This window comes from Pleurodeles waltl, chromosome 10 (assembly GCF_031143425.1).
Source record: "Pleurodeles waltl isolate 20211129_DDA chromosome 10, aPleWal1.hap1.20221129, whole genome shotgun sequence".
Classification (NCBI taxonomy): domain Eukaryota; kingdom Metazoa; phylum Chordata; class Amphibia; order Caudata; family Salamandridae; genus Pleurodeles; species Pleurodeles waltl.
This window is the reverse complement of record NC_090449.1, coordinates 158,432,717-158,449,979: the sequence shown is the minus strand read 5'-3', so window position 1 is coordinate 158,449,979 and position 17,263 is coordinate 158,432,717. Positions and strand designations below refer to the sequence as shown.

Genomic DNA, 17,263 nt, shown 5'->3' with positions numbered 1-17,263 from the left:
TCCTCTGTAATTTTTAAGCCCTGATGATGCGTTACCCAAGGGATTTTATACAGATTTTGCTCTTTCGACAGTTGATCTGGAATACGTACAAGAGGAGGTTGGCATTATGTAGGCTTCAACACTATCTAGATGGGGGAGGTCTGGGGGCCCCAAGTTATGAAGGCTACTATTTAGCTGCCAACTCCAGTGGCCTATGTAATGGTTGGCTCCAGTGCAGGACGCTAAGAAAATTGAGCTTTAAGGGTGCTATAGCCTATCTTACTTTATGAAGTGGTGTTCTGCACTGTGCCTTTAATGGTTAAATGTCCAAAAGATGAGTGGGTGGCTAGGCAGTGCTGGTTGTGTTAAAAAGCAGTTGTGGCATCAAGAATTGTATGTGCTGGAGAACCCTTCTGGCTCCTTCTGAGATTTCAAGTACTATTGGGGCAACATAACCAGTGTGGATGGACTGAGGTTGAGAAATTGATGGTGGGGGACTTATTTACTAAAGACACTTTGTACTCAAAGGATACTTTAGTGGATGCTGGGCCCAGGCCACTTCCTCACATATACCACTCTCCAAAGGGCAATCAGGTCTATGTGGGAGAAGAGCCAGATTGAGCCACCTCCGTGTGACACGTTTCACTCCATGGAAACCATGGATGGTAAGGAAGGTCATTACCCAACTGTATGTCACAATCCCAACTGCACTAAATATTGACCTGGAAACAGTTAGGGCCCTTTGGGAACGCACCCTTGGGAGAGATCTTGCCATTAGGGAGTGGGGCAGGACCTTGCAATACACTAAGATGGGCAGTAGAAACCTGCATTTCAAATACACACAATTTGGCTACCTATACCACACCTACCTGACTCTAGTCAGGATAGCAAGGATGTAACGAGGTTCTACAGTCACCTGCCCTAGATGTCTGACACTTGGGGCCAACTTGTTGTACATGGTGTGGACTTGCCCTGTAGTATATGAATACTGGGTCAAGCTAGAGTTAACCTCACCAAGGTATCTGGTAGATCTGTGCCTCAAAATGAGTTAACATGCATTTTGGGGCGTATGCCCTGCTCACAAACACATAGGCACACTGTTTCTCGAATTGGGCGTGGTGCTAGCCAAATAGGCCATATCAATGTCTTGGAAGGCGAGTCATTCACTAGATGTTAATCAGTGGTTGACATCGATCTAAACGTAGGTCACAGAGGAGATTATTGTCATTAAAGGCCAACGAGGGAAGGCTGGTATAAGACAATGGGAATCCATACAGTTGGTGGTACAAACAAAAACTAACAAAAGACCCAGCCAGACAAATGGGCGGCTTGCTGTATGGTTACCGAAGGGGTTGGCTTTTCCACATGACTGAGAAATCCAGTGATCGACGAGCTACTGTTCTGTGTGATCTGACCCTGTGATTTCTCTAGCTATTTGGGATGCAGCTGTTAAACTCCTCAGGGGCCTTGTGGTTTGGAGGGTGCTGCCTGACCGTGGTGACCACCATCGCCATGCCTCTCTAATATTACAGTTTCTTATCGGTACTCCTCCCATTCCTGCTTTCCTGGACTCCAGAACCTGTTGATTGTTTATTTTGTTAATGTTTATTGATTATTTGCATATATTACTTTGCTCACAACAATGACACATTTACCAACAAATACTATTTTTCAGTCATATAAACCACTATGGAGCTGGATGGAGACAGAAAGAATGTAATATAGGACTGGAAGAGTGAGTGAATAATCTGAGATGTCTGGTTGATTGGCATGGCAAGGCTGAAAATTCACTAAAGCAAAATTATACCCTAATTAGCCAATCTATCCAGTAGAGGTAAACAAAGAACCCCTCCAATCTCAGATAAATAGCCATTGCTGATATGGCATTAGCAGTGACTTGATGTGCTGAGCTCAGAGAACCTGTAAAGCACCTTGAAAGAACACTGAACACGGTCTTCTTTTCCTAAGCCACAAAGTTCATATGAAAACAGGCATCCCAGAGGGTATGGAACAGCCAGTACGTACCCAAATGGAAGACATTTCGTCAGTGTCAGAAGATAATCACTGTAAATCCTATGTGAGAGAACCCTATCACATTGTAGGGATGAGAACCTTGAGTAACTCTCTAAACTGAGCTCTTAGGTCCTGCGTATGACTTGAGCAGAGCATAATTCCCTTTGTGGATGCATGCTCCGCTCCACTCAGTCTTCTTTTGGCCTATGTGGTCACAGCTGGATTTTCTCCATGGGGGATCACCAGTCCATATTTTCCTGGTCAAAAAATCCAGCAGGTAAAATTGCTTTGGGAAAGGACTGGACTGCAGCCCAGACCCATTCACAGCCCCACCACCCAACCCTCTACCAAGGCACGGGGGACCATGTAATGTCTCTCTCTCAGCCCAACATCTTCCCCTTGCCATGCCCTTCCTCAGTCTTCCCACTCACTTGAACAAAGGTCTGGAAAAAATAATTAATACTCTTTTCCTTTCAGCTGACAAATGCATAATTCTGTGACACATTGTGTGTAGTAAACATGTTCTGTCACCAGGTCAGATGACTCTACAGTGCCTTTTTTTGGACTAGTCTAAAATTCTGCAGGAAGTACAGTGTAGCATGGACCACAGTACAATTAAACCAGTCAGTGTATTACATTAATTTAGGCAATATTGGGGAAATAGCTGTGCTAATTTTGCTTTTGATTCATGCTACTGTGGGATAGAGTTGTTGTGTTTGTTTTTACTAAACCATCCAGTTGTTCATGATTTTATCAAGAAGTCATAAGGCAGGCTTCAGCAGCAAGTCATTGGGTAATTTTGAATGCAGGCAGTAATTAGTAACATTTTATTTGTGTATTTTGCGATCTTCATATCTAAATTTCGCAAATTATTCAGGCTGACTTTGGACATTTATTGCTAATAATTTCATAGATTTTCACTGGATGATGCAAGGAGACTCCCATTTTTGTATACCATTGTAGAGGGAGTTTGTGAGAGCACAAGAAAAGAGCACCAAAATCCCTTAAGAACGGTCTATAAAATGTATCATGTATTGGCTAATAAACTAGTTTTCATCTGTTTTTTTCAGCAATACTTCTTGGAAAGAGAACCCTATTAAACTCTTTTAGAGGATCTCTCTGGAGGACACACAAATGGCACACATGTTACTTCTTATCAAAATTCCATTGACCAATAAACTTTCCTTTTTAGGTACTTTATAGAGTTGGTTCTGACCATTTTTAGGGCATTCGCAAACATAAAAGTCTGTTTTTAAAAGGTAGGTTCAGTAATGAAGATAATCCTTGGCACTAAAAACAAATAGTTATTGCTACCCATCTAAGTGGTAGCCATGTCATCAGTCTCACAAGTATGAAATGCTGAGTGGTCTGTCTAAGACTCAACCAATAGGCCATATGGTCAAACAGGCACACGTGGAAAGTCTTTTCTTAAATACTCATGATTGGCCTGATGTGTGTTGTTTAGTCACATAATTGCAGTAAAGGTTTGACAAGATTTGTGTCTTGGGATGCCATTTAAAGGGGTGGTGGTCATCACTCCCATCCATCTTCTGCATTCACATTCAAACCTTCCTGTTCACAAAATTTGAAGCCTCATCCACACCAACATGGCCCAAACTCCCTTGTTTCTCTTAAAAATCCTGTGTTTTAAATTCCTTTCTGGCTGTCACCACAAGTATGACAGCATGTTTGTCTATATGAAGGACTGAGAGTGTGACAATCTTTGCAGGTGTCTATGTTGGCACCATAGAGAACAAAGCGATCACCTTTTTTTAACAATCAGCAACATTTAAAGAAATGATTGGGTGCACATTCCGTATGATACATGACTCCTAACTTGATGGGTGGCAAATGCTGGGTGTCCTGTGGTCTTCAAGGGGTAGTTCTATAAGGAGGCTTTTTAATAAGCAAATTTTTAATAGCTAGTGAATGTGGTTACAAATGCTGAAAGGCAAATCAAATTGCTTTTTTTGAAGCAAAATGGTATCCAAATTGAGTGAGGGGAGGTTGAATCTTCCAAGGATTTGGAGGCCTTGCACTGAAGGCTTTAATGATCAGTGTCAGAACCCTGAATTAGCACCATTCCTATAATGGAAGGCAGTACATGGCTTTATAGAGTGTCTCTGGTGTTGGGGGTTATATTTGCAGCAGATTTCTGAAGAGTTTATAACTTGGCGAGGAGAGCACCGGATGGTGTTACACTGGTCAAATCTTTTAAACTATTTTTTTTTTATAACTGGGTTAGCAGATAGGTATTTAATAATATCCATATATTCATACCTGCCAACCTGCAAAATTCACCTTGTAAGGAGAGGGCAGTGCATTGGAGGTGATAGGGCCTCATGCCTACAGCGATCTGAGAAGCAGTGTACCCTCCACAAATCCCCTCACGCCCCCTCCCCACCCAAAAAAACAAAGATCGCAGATGTCCTGTAGTGTTTCATACCCCTTTAAGGACATCTGCTGCTTACAGCCTTTAAATATGCATTGGCAAAGTCAATAGGTCTTTTTTTTCTAGAATCAGTGCTATTGGCGTTGTAAATGTCAATGTCCTCTATATGACAGATGCAACCTGCGACACTCCTGACATTGATAAATTGAGTTGGGTAATAGTAATGCATGTTATTCACACTGCCACCAAACAGCAGTACAGCAGTACCACCAACAGTATATGTTGATTGTGCTCAAACTGTCTGCCCAAAACTGCACAAACACACATTGTTGTAACAGCTCCCTCTCTCTCTTCCAGACATAGAACCTGGAATTTCACATTAACTGTTTTTTCCTATGAGGTGACTTTTGCAAGTTTTGTGACTCTAATTTCTGCCAATCTCACTGTCAAGTACTTGCAGCTACGTAGCACTACAAATAAAATCCATTACTGCACCCAACTCAATGTTGCAGTTTGTTGAATTGGAAGCATGAAAGTCCGAATTTCTGGGTAAAGAAACACTAACGTACATATTTCACAAAGAAGAATGCAACAGACACAATATTCTACTAAGCTGTCTTAAATTAAGAACCCTATGAGTGCACACTACAGACTGTGCAGGGGATGGGCTGCATCACGGCCGTGCCATGCTATGATCAGGCACAAGTTACTAAGGTATGCAGAGAGGCCCTCACTAATGAAACAAACTATTTCACAACGAAGATTATTAGAGCATCCCTCCCATTCTATGCATCAAGTAAACATGGTAGACTACTGACTTGTTAATTTGTGGGCTTGTGAACTCACACTTAGGCAAACAACATAGTTAACGTTCTACTGCTAGATGGTGCTGCCAGCAATAACCTGTGATGTGGTTAGAGGAGTCAGATAGTTTGTTGAATTCTGGCTTTCAGAATGGCATTCTGTAAGAAAGGCATGTTATTCAAAGAAATCTCAGGATGGATATTTCCAGTTTCCCTGTGAGGTGGGGCACTAGCCTTGGTAAAGGGTTGCCTATGACTCATGAGCTTGCTCACCCTGCTGCAGAGATAACATCTCCAATTTAAGCAGAGTCCTTGGCCACTGCTTGCCCTTATGTGCCCATACCTACAACACCAGGGCGTGCGGGTCCCTTCAGCTTACCTTGAACATGAGCCCTAACGGAAGGACCATAGCTAGGCACGACACAATGTCAGCATGGTTCTGTGTAATAAACTCATGGCGGAGCAAAGGTGGATTCTTGCTGGTTTTCTTGTGGATGGCCATGGTGTCTGTGCCCTCCAGCTGTAACCAGCACAGTCTTCTCCAGCTGCTGGGACTAACAAAATGATGGGCCAGCTTTCCTTTCCCACATGCACAAGATCCTCCACCTCCTCCGGGCAGTTAAACAAAGCCCAGAGGAAGATGGAAAAGCATGGCCTGGAACCATGACTCATACACTTCTGCTCTTCCCTCCTATCATGAGAGAGCAGGCCTACACTCCCTGAGCAGTAGCTCCAATCAGAGCACAACAGCTGGTCTTTTCCAGCTTGGGAAGAGGTGGGAGGGCCAAATGCTGCAATAGGATGCAAGCCACTACATTCCTGAAGCACCCACAGTCTAAACACGAGCAGGAAAGAAATAATAAAGTAGTCCCTGAAACCAGAGATAAAGAACTACAGTGTAAATATACTGTACTTAGTCCCTGCTCCATGGGAGGACCAAAGAAAAAAAGAAGGGCAAAAAGGCAGGACTGACCACTAGCAAGCAAGGATTTTTAAAGGACACTGAAACGAACAAATGACAAGGAGTTGGAAGTCTTTAAGCTCACAGAAATGTACACTAAAGTATACATTATGTCGTACTCTTACACTCAACCTAAAAAAAAGCTGGAAAGCTGCTCTGAGCAGTGCTTTCCAGATGTCTTTCCTGCCACCGTGTGATTTAAGCTCCTCACTGGGTAAGCATGTGAAGGTAGCCGAAATTGTGGGACACACCCTGCCAACATGTGAGTTGGCAGGTCTATTCAAGGTTAAGTTGGCAGAACACATTCCGGAGTTGACAGGCAGTTCAAGCAATACTTGGGGGTTAAGGTGACTTCAGAGCTTGTTTTTTCATTGAGAATAAATATTTTGTAGCTGTATGTAGGAGGCTAATGATGAACAAAGATTGAAAAGTGTGTTGGGAGTCACTCAAGCCAGGAACAGTTCTATAAAGTGCCAGTTGTTGTCTGAGTGTAACACTCCTCTATTGTCCACATTCTCATTATTCAGTTTTACCCAGGAGCTCCGCCGCACAATCCTAGGTGCCATAGCACACTTGCAGGCTTTCAGCACATGGTATTGTATAAGGTTAAAGCTTCTTTGGACTGATTTACTAGAGGGTGTGTCCCAAACAGATGGGAGAACTAACTTGGGGCACAGGAAATGCTGGAATGCTGCTTATTAGTTGTGTATCCCAAACACAAGAAGGAAAGCATTGCTACGAAATATACCAACCATGCTTTCTTGCTAGCTGAAAGGGCCATAACTACGCATTGGAAATCCTCTCAACCTCCACTGACAGCCACATAGAAGAGGGGTATACAGCACTTGGCCGAACCAGAGAGCAAGGTGCTCTGAGTAAAAAGGAGGCCTGCAGAGAACGATAACTGCAGGCAGGAGGATGAACTAGTCAAACCCTAATGGGAGAATGGTAGGGATGACAATATGTCGCCTTAAATGAATGCCAACCAGCTGGTACAGCGGAGACTGAATGTAGGAGAAGTTAGAACATAATTATTGACAGAGAACTGCTTCCCCAAAATGTTTTATTTTGAACTTACCAATTTTATGAGATTGAGGCAGAAAAGTGTCAAATTGCTGTCTTCCCAGCGCTGGGCTACCACCCAGATAGTGGATCTCCTAATTAATTAAGTAAACATAATACCATTCAATAATTTTCTGTAAAAAGCAGGAGAGAGAGAGGCAGGGACACTCCAGAGGGTATTGGGCTGAGGTTGGAAAGAAGTTTAAAATCCTGGTTTCAATTTGTTAGACAACTGTTGCTTGACAGGGAGGCATTAAAATGAATGTACTGAAAAGTAAGTACACTAATATCCTACTTATCTCAGTATGACATAAAACATATGTTTTAATATATATTCAAAATAATATTGCTGATGTACTACAGCTGATAGGATGTTTAAAGTGCTCGTACTACAGTCTGTAAATCTCAAAATGTTAATAAAGATCGTTTATAAAATGTCCATCCTCTTCTCTCTCACATAGCATTACCTCTTTCAGTAAGGACCCCTAAATACCTCCATAAAGTGATGCTAAGTCCCCCTATATTGCTTGGAATCATGAAACTGCCTTTTTACCTGTGTCTCAAAACATCTCCCGCAATGTCTTCTCCTGATGTCCATGAGTGGATAGGACATGAGAAATGCCCACCTTCAAAGAAAACAATAATGGCATTAACACATTGTATACACATCCTGTAATCTGAATTGAATATAGTTTAATTTTCTAAAAAAGGGATGCAGCAAATAGGATCTTTGGAACAACCCTCATTTAAGACTCACAGTGATATTCAGATCAGAGAACAAAAAGTTACTTTACTTTATTTTCTTTTTATTCCATGGCCCCAAGTGAGGGAGTTTCGGAGTGTGCATGTGTGTGTGCATGTGTGTGTGGTTATCTTTCCTTTCTAGAATAACATTTTTCTGACTAACAGTATTTGCTTTGATGTCCAAGACATGCTCTGCCGGAAATGACAAAGAAAACAATGTGTTGATGAAGAGGTGAAGATTTGGTCCTGAAAACTATACCTGTTAGATAAAAGCTGAATATACTCCATGGTAGACGTGCCTGGAGTAAGACAGAACCTGGATTTTAACAAAAAGGCACTGACAAATAAACATTTACCCATCACAGCAGTCATTCTGTGAATTTCCAAACTGTTCCCAGTTGGAGCACTGAATGTTGAAGGATGTGGTTTTGCATAATTGACTCCTTGGGAATAGATGTGGTCTAAAGACTATGCCGTAGCTGTTGAAACTTGCAGATTGGGTTTTGTGTCGTTGTTTTCCTGCTTGTTCAATCAGTATAATCATTGTGAGAAAAGTTTATTTCCCAGTGCCTCGTCTGCTGAAAATGTGAAATCGTTTGGGATAACTCTGCTTGTTCTGCAGGTAAAAATGAAAATATATTCATTCAATTTGCCATATTTCATAGCTTCTCGCTTCTGTTTACAATGGTGTCCAACATCGACACTAGGACACCATGGGTCCTAAATGTGTGAACAGGATCTTAGCGTTTGCAAAACAAACTGCTCCACTGAATGAGCATTTCATTGGGGGTGAAATTAGAGATCTGCTCACAGCAGTAGACACATCAGATTTTAGTTCAGGTGGTTCAGCTACTTAAAGGCACATTGTGGCATATCCCAATAAACCCAATATACCTCATTATAAGATTGAAAGGTTAATAAACACCTGCTAGGCAGGGATGCATATGAGGAGTGATGGGGGAGGAATTGACAAAATGTTGGATTGATGAAAGTCTCAGTTGACTCTCATTTAGAGGGTCCGCTGATCTCATTGAGAGGGTTTAGTGATCATTTCAATCATCTTTATGTTGAGGATAATATCCTTCCAGCTATAGCATTTACAAATATCTCTTCTGTGCAATGAGATACAATGGAGTGTTGAAGAAAGACCAGCATTTCGATGTCAGAGCTAAACCTTCATTAAAACTTCTAAATATTTAGACGTATGTGGCAGACAGTAACACATTTGGGGGACAAGGTGGTTTGATGGTAGGGTGGCTGTGGTTTGTTGGCCTGATACGCTTCTGGTTGACTACTGCAGGGGAAGGGTGCTGGCTTAAATGTTTAGCAGTAGGCAGTTGTCCTGTCTAATAAGATCTGTTTACTAGTAAAGGGCGAGGTATTCCGCAAGTACCATGCCAGGTGTATTATTTCTTACAACCCAGTTTAGTGGTGCAATACATGTGATTACTAAATACTCGTTTGTTGGCAGTTTTTTTATTCATACTCTGTATAGGAGGGTCACATTTAATTACAATGTCGGATACTTGTACACATCTGTTGGTCCACTCTTTTAGCTAAGCCTGCCATACTGTTTAAAATGTTTCCTTAGTTATTTACACTTTGCAGGCCACACTTAACACCTCTTTGTTAAAAAATTTTAATAAATATTTATTTTATTTCCCTCTCCCTCGTTTCACTACACAGCACCATGAAGTCATGCAACGGCAAATAAGTGTTTAGAACTATAAATAACATACTACACTTAATGGTGTGAGCCGAGAGTCTTTTCAGTGCCAACCGGTGAGGCAATACATGAAGATATGTTTTTAATTGTAAATATACCAAACAAATGAATACACTTTAAATAATTTTATTAAATTTCCAGGCAGAGGAAAGCTAATTCAGTTTATCCCACTGCTCATTTATTCCCTTCACTGAGAAAGTGACTTCTGCCTCTGGGCGAAGTTAGGTTAAAATTGGCCTTGGAAATAGAAAAATCATTGAATTCTTTTCTAAAAAAATACCTTCCCTGTAAACGTATTTCAGTGATAACAACAGATAAAACTACATTAATGACATGCAAACCCATGCCATAATAAACACAGGGGAGCACCATAAAAGTCCAAGGGAGCCGTGAGGTTGAGGCGCAGCCCAGGGTCACTCTTTTTTATTTAAAGCAAATTGTTTGGGGTTTTCTCCTTTACTCTGGTAGGAACATTAGAAAGAGGACATCATGGAGCAATTGGTACATTGCTAAGAAAATAAATAGGTGAAATTAACAAGGGAATACAACTTTAAAAAAACAATAGCAGTCCTGGTCATAAGATGTGAGGCATGAAATGGTGTCAGTGTCTGGGTACACTTGTCAGAAGGTCATTCACCTCCCAACAAGGAAGTCCGACTGGGGCTGTGTGAAGGCGGCAACTAGATAGGAGGACATGTAGTTTTAATGTAGTGTGGCATGTGAGCCAGCCTAGGGTGGTCTATTGTCATCTTTTAAGTATTTTTTAAAGAAAAGGTCAATTAATTCCACACAGAATTGATGGAACATTTGTGAGGTCTGTGCACCTTCTCACGGCATAGGGATAGTCACTCTGTCCATCTAACCTCTATGTCACGCCACTGGATAATTCTGGGAAGGGACGAAGCCTTCCATCTCTTTGTGATTAATGCTAAGCCAAGAGAAAGACCAAATCAAGGCATCGGCTTATCACCCCAACAGATTTCTGGTGCAGCATCAGACATAGTGACCAAAGTATAATTAGTAGTAAATCAATCAAACGCTGCATGATTTATCACTCAAAGAGAAGCTATACATATATTTTAGAAATTCAACCATTTTTCTCCAAGCATCATCTTATGAGTTCTAAAAATGTGCACATTTGTGCCTCAAATACAGGCTTTTCAATTTTGGGGTTATATATTACTTCTTCATAGCAAAAGCGTCTGATTCAGTAGAGTGTGCTGCACACAGGAGAGCTACTTACAGGTAACAGGAGAGCAACCAAAAGCTCACAGGCTACTTGTTGGAGACCCACGCAGAAGAGGATCCTCTTAACCAGTGATGTAGCAAAACGCCATTAGCCATAATGCAAGGAACGAAAACGGGCTTCCTTTCCCAGTGGTTAGGGAGTAAAAAATATTACCCAAAATTGAGGCGTAATGGGCTTTGCATGTACCAGGTCAGTGTTGCCTCTGCATGTGTTGCACTAATGATAGCTATTTTGCTGCTCCTCTCCAACGGGGAGTAGCTTCAAGTGGGGTGCTCGAAGAGCTACACCCTTCCAATAAACGTACTCTGATGTAAATAGTTGGGTACAGGTACTGTAGGTCGGGTATGGTGAGGTGGCTGTTGGATTTCATCTAGATTTGTAAATACACACACAGACGAAAACACAAGCAAACCCTCTCCGCCCTTTGTTGTGAAGGTTTTTGAGAATGTTTGTAGTTTTACAAAATATTGTGTTTCCTACACTCTGTCTACACTCTTCTCCCTCTCCACTGTCCCTTAAGCTCCTCACATGCCCTGCATGTCATATTTATGTATTTTAGCTGGATAGGCCAGTGTGATTTTTGGCAAATTTGAAGGTCACATCCCTCCAATCTTTCTGACCAAGATACGCCCCTGCTTTGCACTAACCTATACCCCTGCATAATTTCCAGAATATCTCCAGTCGTTTCCTTTTATCATCTATATCACTCTCCCTTGTCTCATTTGTATCTTTCCACTTTCTCCTCCCCCCTCTCCAATCTCCACTCACGTTTATATTACGTACCACTAATCATCATTACTCCAATTCCCCTTTCGTTGCCCATTACTGACTATTGCAGATGTGAGGCACTGCCTCACCCAAGGCACTCCTCCCAGAATCCCATGGTTCTTTCTCCCCCTTTTCTGTGGCATCTCTGTTGTCCCTTTATTTATTCTGCCTCTTCATTTGACTCTACACTTCTTTATTCTTCCAGTATTTCTACATACTTCCTTGCATACCGCTCATCTACCCTCCTCTTGCTTTGTTTGTATCTCCTATGTTTCACCTTTCACTCTCCCTCATTCTCACCTGAATCACTCACCTTACCGTCTCCATCCATTCTCCACTGATGTTTCTATTTTGTGCTTCATTTAGCCATTCACCTGTCTTTACTTTCGCCTGCATCAGTCTAGTCCCTTTTTATTTCCCTACGTTCTCTTTCTCCACATCACTCCTTCCTGCATTCCCCATTCTCCCAAGTATCTCTGCATCCATCTATAGCTGGGTACATTACATCTCTCCCTCTCCACCCTACCTCTTCGTTCTGGTCACCCTCTTACAATTTTCCAGGTATCTCCACATCCTTTCTTGCACATCTCCCCTTCCCACCCTTCTCTCTACCTTTGTCTGTAACTTTCTCACCGTCATCATCCCTCCAATCTCCCCTGTGTCCCTCTCCTCTTCTTTCCCTCTAAATATTCTCTCCTCTTTCTTACTGTTGTTTCATTCCTAGCTCTTCCCTACCCCTTACCTTCAATATCACTCACTCCACCATCTCTCCCATGTCAAGCAATCCTTTGTTTTTTCCCATTCTGATCTGTATCTCTAAGCCCACCTGTTTTCCTTGCTACTTAAAGCTTGCCACCTTTTAATTTTTTCTCTCATCGATCTTTCTTATTTCTCCTCTGCCTCGCCACTCTTCTTACCTTTTAAACACCCTTAAACAACAATGCAGGCCCCAGACTGCCACTCTAAAAAAATATGTACTTTGGGCTAGTTAAATAAACTTTAGATTTAAGACAGGCAGAGACAACAATGATTGAGGGCCTGGGTGCCACTACACCAGCTGCACCATGGATACCTCTAGCCTCACCTTAACCCATTCTTAACGAAACAGAAAACATTCTTCACACTTACCATCGAAGCAATATATGTCTAACGCCATGTTAGCTTTCTCCTTGTTGGCTACCCATTCCAGCAAAGAGGGTGGATATGTCCTGGCTGTCTCTGGTCCATGCTGCGACTTCTGCATGGCCTGCATAAGTTTGTGCTGACAAAATGGTTTGTACCCATCGTAGGCAAAATCAGAGACAAACCTGCAACAAAAGCAAAACAGCCCAGCTGAAGGTGAAAAGAATTGAGCATGCACTTCACCTTGGAACTAATCAAAGGTAAAAATCTAAAGTAGCCACACTCATGAAGTCGTATTTGTGACCTCATTTGGATATTCAGAAAATTGTACTATAAATGTCCTGCTCCATATTTTATAGATCTGTAATCAAAATTACCACAAAGTCTGCAACAGTATACACATAATGTGCCCTATTTAGGGAATAGTGGCATTATCAGCCACTGAGGTGGTCATTTGGATAAGAAATGCTTCCTTATCTATTTCTATTTGACAACAATACAGTAAGTCTGCATTTCCAGATGTTTGTGACTGCTTAGGGAGACTGAGGATCTGCAGCCAGGTAAAATGCTAAAGTCATATCCTATTGAAGTAGACTTTCCATGGACAACTGAACCTTTTATTTACCACTTGAGTATAAGCAATATGGTTCACTGCCAGCTGAAAATGCAGCGTTTTAGGTAATAAAACACAAGGGGGATTTTTTTTATTTTCAATGTACTCACTTTAAGAGATATTTATCCATGTTTGATGATGGAGAAAACCCACTAAGGCATGAAGCCAGTAGGTACCAGCCACGTTCTTCATTGTTGGGGTTGGTATTGCGCCACACCTGATTGGCTATCTGAGCAAGAATTTCGTCTCTCAGGCCGGGAATAGATAGTCCCTTCTGGATTATGTAGTTTCCAAATAGATTCTCCTGGGTGCCGTTGAGATAGGGATCTCCCATGAACCTCAAGACCTATTAAAATATGAAAATTACACACACACATAGAATAATGGATCACTAATCTGAGCTTTGCTTCTAGAGTTACATTCTGTCACCCCTCAATATTTAAGCATTAAATTACTTAAAAGCAGAATTCACCTCAATACATTATGATATCTTCACTCTTTCCTTATGGTAGACCTGTACATGTGTAATTTATTCCATTCTAGCTATGGAGTTTGCACTTTTAAACAAATCACCAGCTTTTACAATGCTTTCTTGGAGATCCTCTTAGGTCCTGTTGTGACTCTATAAGACATTCTAAACTTTTATGTATTTGTTTGTTTCTTCAACTTCTTGTTTAAGTATGGACCAATCCACTTTAAGCTGCGCAAAATCTGTGGGCTTAGTTGAGAATGCACAGGTTTGAAACAGCCCTCTTAAAATCCGACAAATCTTGCTGTCATACGTGAAATTTCTTGGATTACTGCTAAAAACTGTAGATGATCTGTGTACATTCCTGTAGATATCTATTAGGCATCCTTGTCAAATATATCCAGAGACTAAGATCATACTACAGTGCAACAAGTTAACAAAGACTTTCACAACCCCTACTGCAAATTAAGAGTTCCTCCTGGTATGAAAATAGAGGAAAGATAAAACCATACATAAACAACACTAAGCCAACTTAGAAACCCGCTCAAATGTATTGCTGATTGTCAGCTAATCTACAATGAAGCAATTTCACATATATTGCACAAAAACCAATGTTGGATCCTACAGGAATAATGTGAGGATTTCATGAGATAACAAGGCACATCTTAGGCAAATATTGAAACATAGGTAAGATTATCCATGCCTACCCAGTCTCCACATCTCATCTGATCTTTTTGCTCACACCACATATATTATCCAGTGCTTTACCCTTGGTTTCTCAGTAAAACTGTTCCTCCTTTTCTGTTCCATGAGGACCTATTAAAGATTCTATGATGATTTTACAAGTTTCCCTTTGAATTTTTTTTAGATTAATTGAAAATGCTGCATATGGTTCTTTCAAAACATTACAAGAGGTTGCATTAGAATCTGCAGAACTACAATTTGAAACTATCAAACCCCAAACTGGTACACCACAAAGCTATGTGAGGATTCTTAAACTGATGTAATAAGCTTTGCAAGATGTTTCCGGAAATGCTCAGGGTACCATGCAAGAATATTCTGGAACATTATAAGAAGCCATGGCAGAACAATGGGAAACTACATGAGATTTTACTCAAAAGCAATTTCCCTACACATACTAAATTACCTCTAACTAGCTTCTAATGGCTTAACATCCTTCAGGTGTTTCACTATCTACACATATAGCTCACAGTGTAGATGGCCTGAGTTGGTGAATTTTGTGTATTCCAGTGCCCTATACATTGCGGGCTGAGTGCAGTGCAGTCCCTCCCATCAAAAGTGTGGGCGGGTGTGGGAACTGGTGGAAAAAATGGGTGAGACGTACATAGGACCATTACAACAAAACTTAATAATTTTGCTTGATGGGTGGATGGACCTTCTGGTGAAACCCATATTCTGATCCTTAACCACGTCAACAGTCATTGGCTAAGCAGCTAATGTACCTCTTGAGATATCAGCAGACAACATCATGATGGAGTGAAAAGTCTGGTGCCTTGAAGATGGCAACCACTCTTCAAAGGAAGTCATTGTTTCTCCTTTACTAAGATGCCACTAGTTGAGGTACTTCCTCAGTTCTTGATTCACCTTGGATAGATACTTGTGAGGGGCCAACTTAGCAAGGTTATCTCTTTATCGACCTCATGGTGGCCCCCTGAACTTGGCTCACCACCCATCCAGACCATGCCAAGAACCTTGGGATCATCCCGAACACCAAACTCTCCAAGAGCAGACAGATCAATGCCATTGCCTTACCATGCTTGCACATCCTGCAAATGCTATGCAAGATTTTCAAGTGGATCCTACTTAAAACCAGAGGAACAGTCACCCAGGCTCTTATCACAAGCAATGGAAACGCCCTGTACTTTGAAATCGCAGTCCAAGTTCATATGTCGACTCCAAACCAGCAAGAACCTCTACAAGACTCACCTTGGACATCATACAAAATAACATCTCTCCACACCTCAACAATCTCCACTGGCTCCCACTCCAGGCAAGATGTAATTTCAGTTACCTCACCCACGCCTACAAAGCTGTCCACAACACCAGTCCAGGGTACCTCAAACACCGCCTCAACTTCTACAAACCCACCAAACACCGCCGATCTGCATTCCAGGCCAGAGCACACCTCCCTCGCATCAAGAAGATCAGAAGTGGAGGATGCTCTTTCTCATGTCTTGCAGCCAAGACCTGTAATGACCTCCTGCAACACCTCAGAACCTCCCTCATGGACTTCTGAAGGAACCACATGATGTGGCTCTTTCAGATGAAACAGACATGATCTCCTCCTCCCACCTCTGGCCTGCCCTACTCTGTGCCTGGATCTCCTCATGGGTGATTAGCCGTGCTCTATAAATCCACATAGCATAACATAACATTTATTTGCAAGCAGGTACTTGTAATTGTTTGTTCTCCTCGAGATACAATTGTCATAGTGCCTTTTAATGCTACAATTTCTAGTGGGCAGAATGTAAAGTTGAGACTGTTGAGCAGGTTCTGGTACTTCAATACAATGTTTATCACTGGTGTGGGAAGAGTGTTCCGGTTGACTGATTCCTTCTTCTTTCATTTTGTAACCATAGCGCATCCATTTACGTTGTGGTTCATGACTCATAAGTAGGGAATCTTGTCTTGACCAGTCAGCTGAACATGACAAAAATCAGTGCAAAATCAGTATATGTTTGAGAAGTCATCAACATCATCAGAAAAGCAGGAAGACCATCATTTCCTTGACTCTCTTCTGCTTTTGTGCAATTTTGAGCACCTGATTCAGAGTTCTCATAATGTGCCTCACTTGTGGTTTGCCCCCAGACAGTACAGTGTAATATTGCAATTAGTGATACCCAGATGAGTCATGTAGTGACAGAACTCTTCAGGGGAATGAAGAACTATTTCCTTTTGCAGCCCTCACGGCATATTGGGAAGAGTGCACTAATCTGCACATCCCTCACAGACCAATGCTCTATGATACTAGCCCTACTATATGGGCTGAGGCAACCATATCTGACTGGTGGCTCTGCTGCCTGGCACAGTACATGTTCCACAAACGGTGATTATGGAAATCTTATTTTCTTCCAGGTGTGCCTCTGCTTTCATCATTAAATGGTGACTCTCAAATGATAGTAATATGTCATTGCATGCCTGGCACTATGCCATCACCAGTCTGTCCTATGTTTGATTGATTAAGTACGCTCTTCAATTTCCCCAATCCACATACCTTGTTGGGATGCAGACATACATTCTTCTCATGAAGTATGAGGATAAACCTCCTCCATTAACATTATCTGGGGAAGAGTGAAGTAATATATGTAAGAGTTGTGTTCTTTCTCACCTTCAGTTTCCAC

The 17,263-nt window shown here is 41.6% G+C and overlaps 1 protein-coding gene across 1 annotated transcript in view; it reads right to left on the bottom strand.

The window, feature by feature from the left end:
• MYO15A (myosin XVA) overlaps positions 1–17,263 on the bottom strand; it is a 761,224-nt gene that overhangs the window by 414,490 nt on the left and 329,471 nt on the right. Inside the window, exons 33-35 of the mRNA XM_069212299.1 lie at positions 13,543–13,778; positions 12,826–13,004; positions 7,764–7,836 (exon numbers count right to left, since the gene is read on the bottom strand). Of these exons, the coding sequence (XP_069068400.1) occupies positions 7,764–7,836; positions 12,826–13,004; positions 13,543–13,778 (488 nt within the window). The remainder of the gene's footprint in view (positions 1–7,763; positions 7,837–12,825; positions 13,005–13,542; positions 13,779–17,263) is intronic.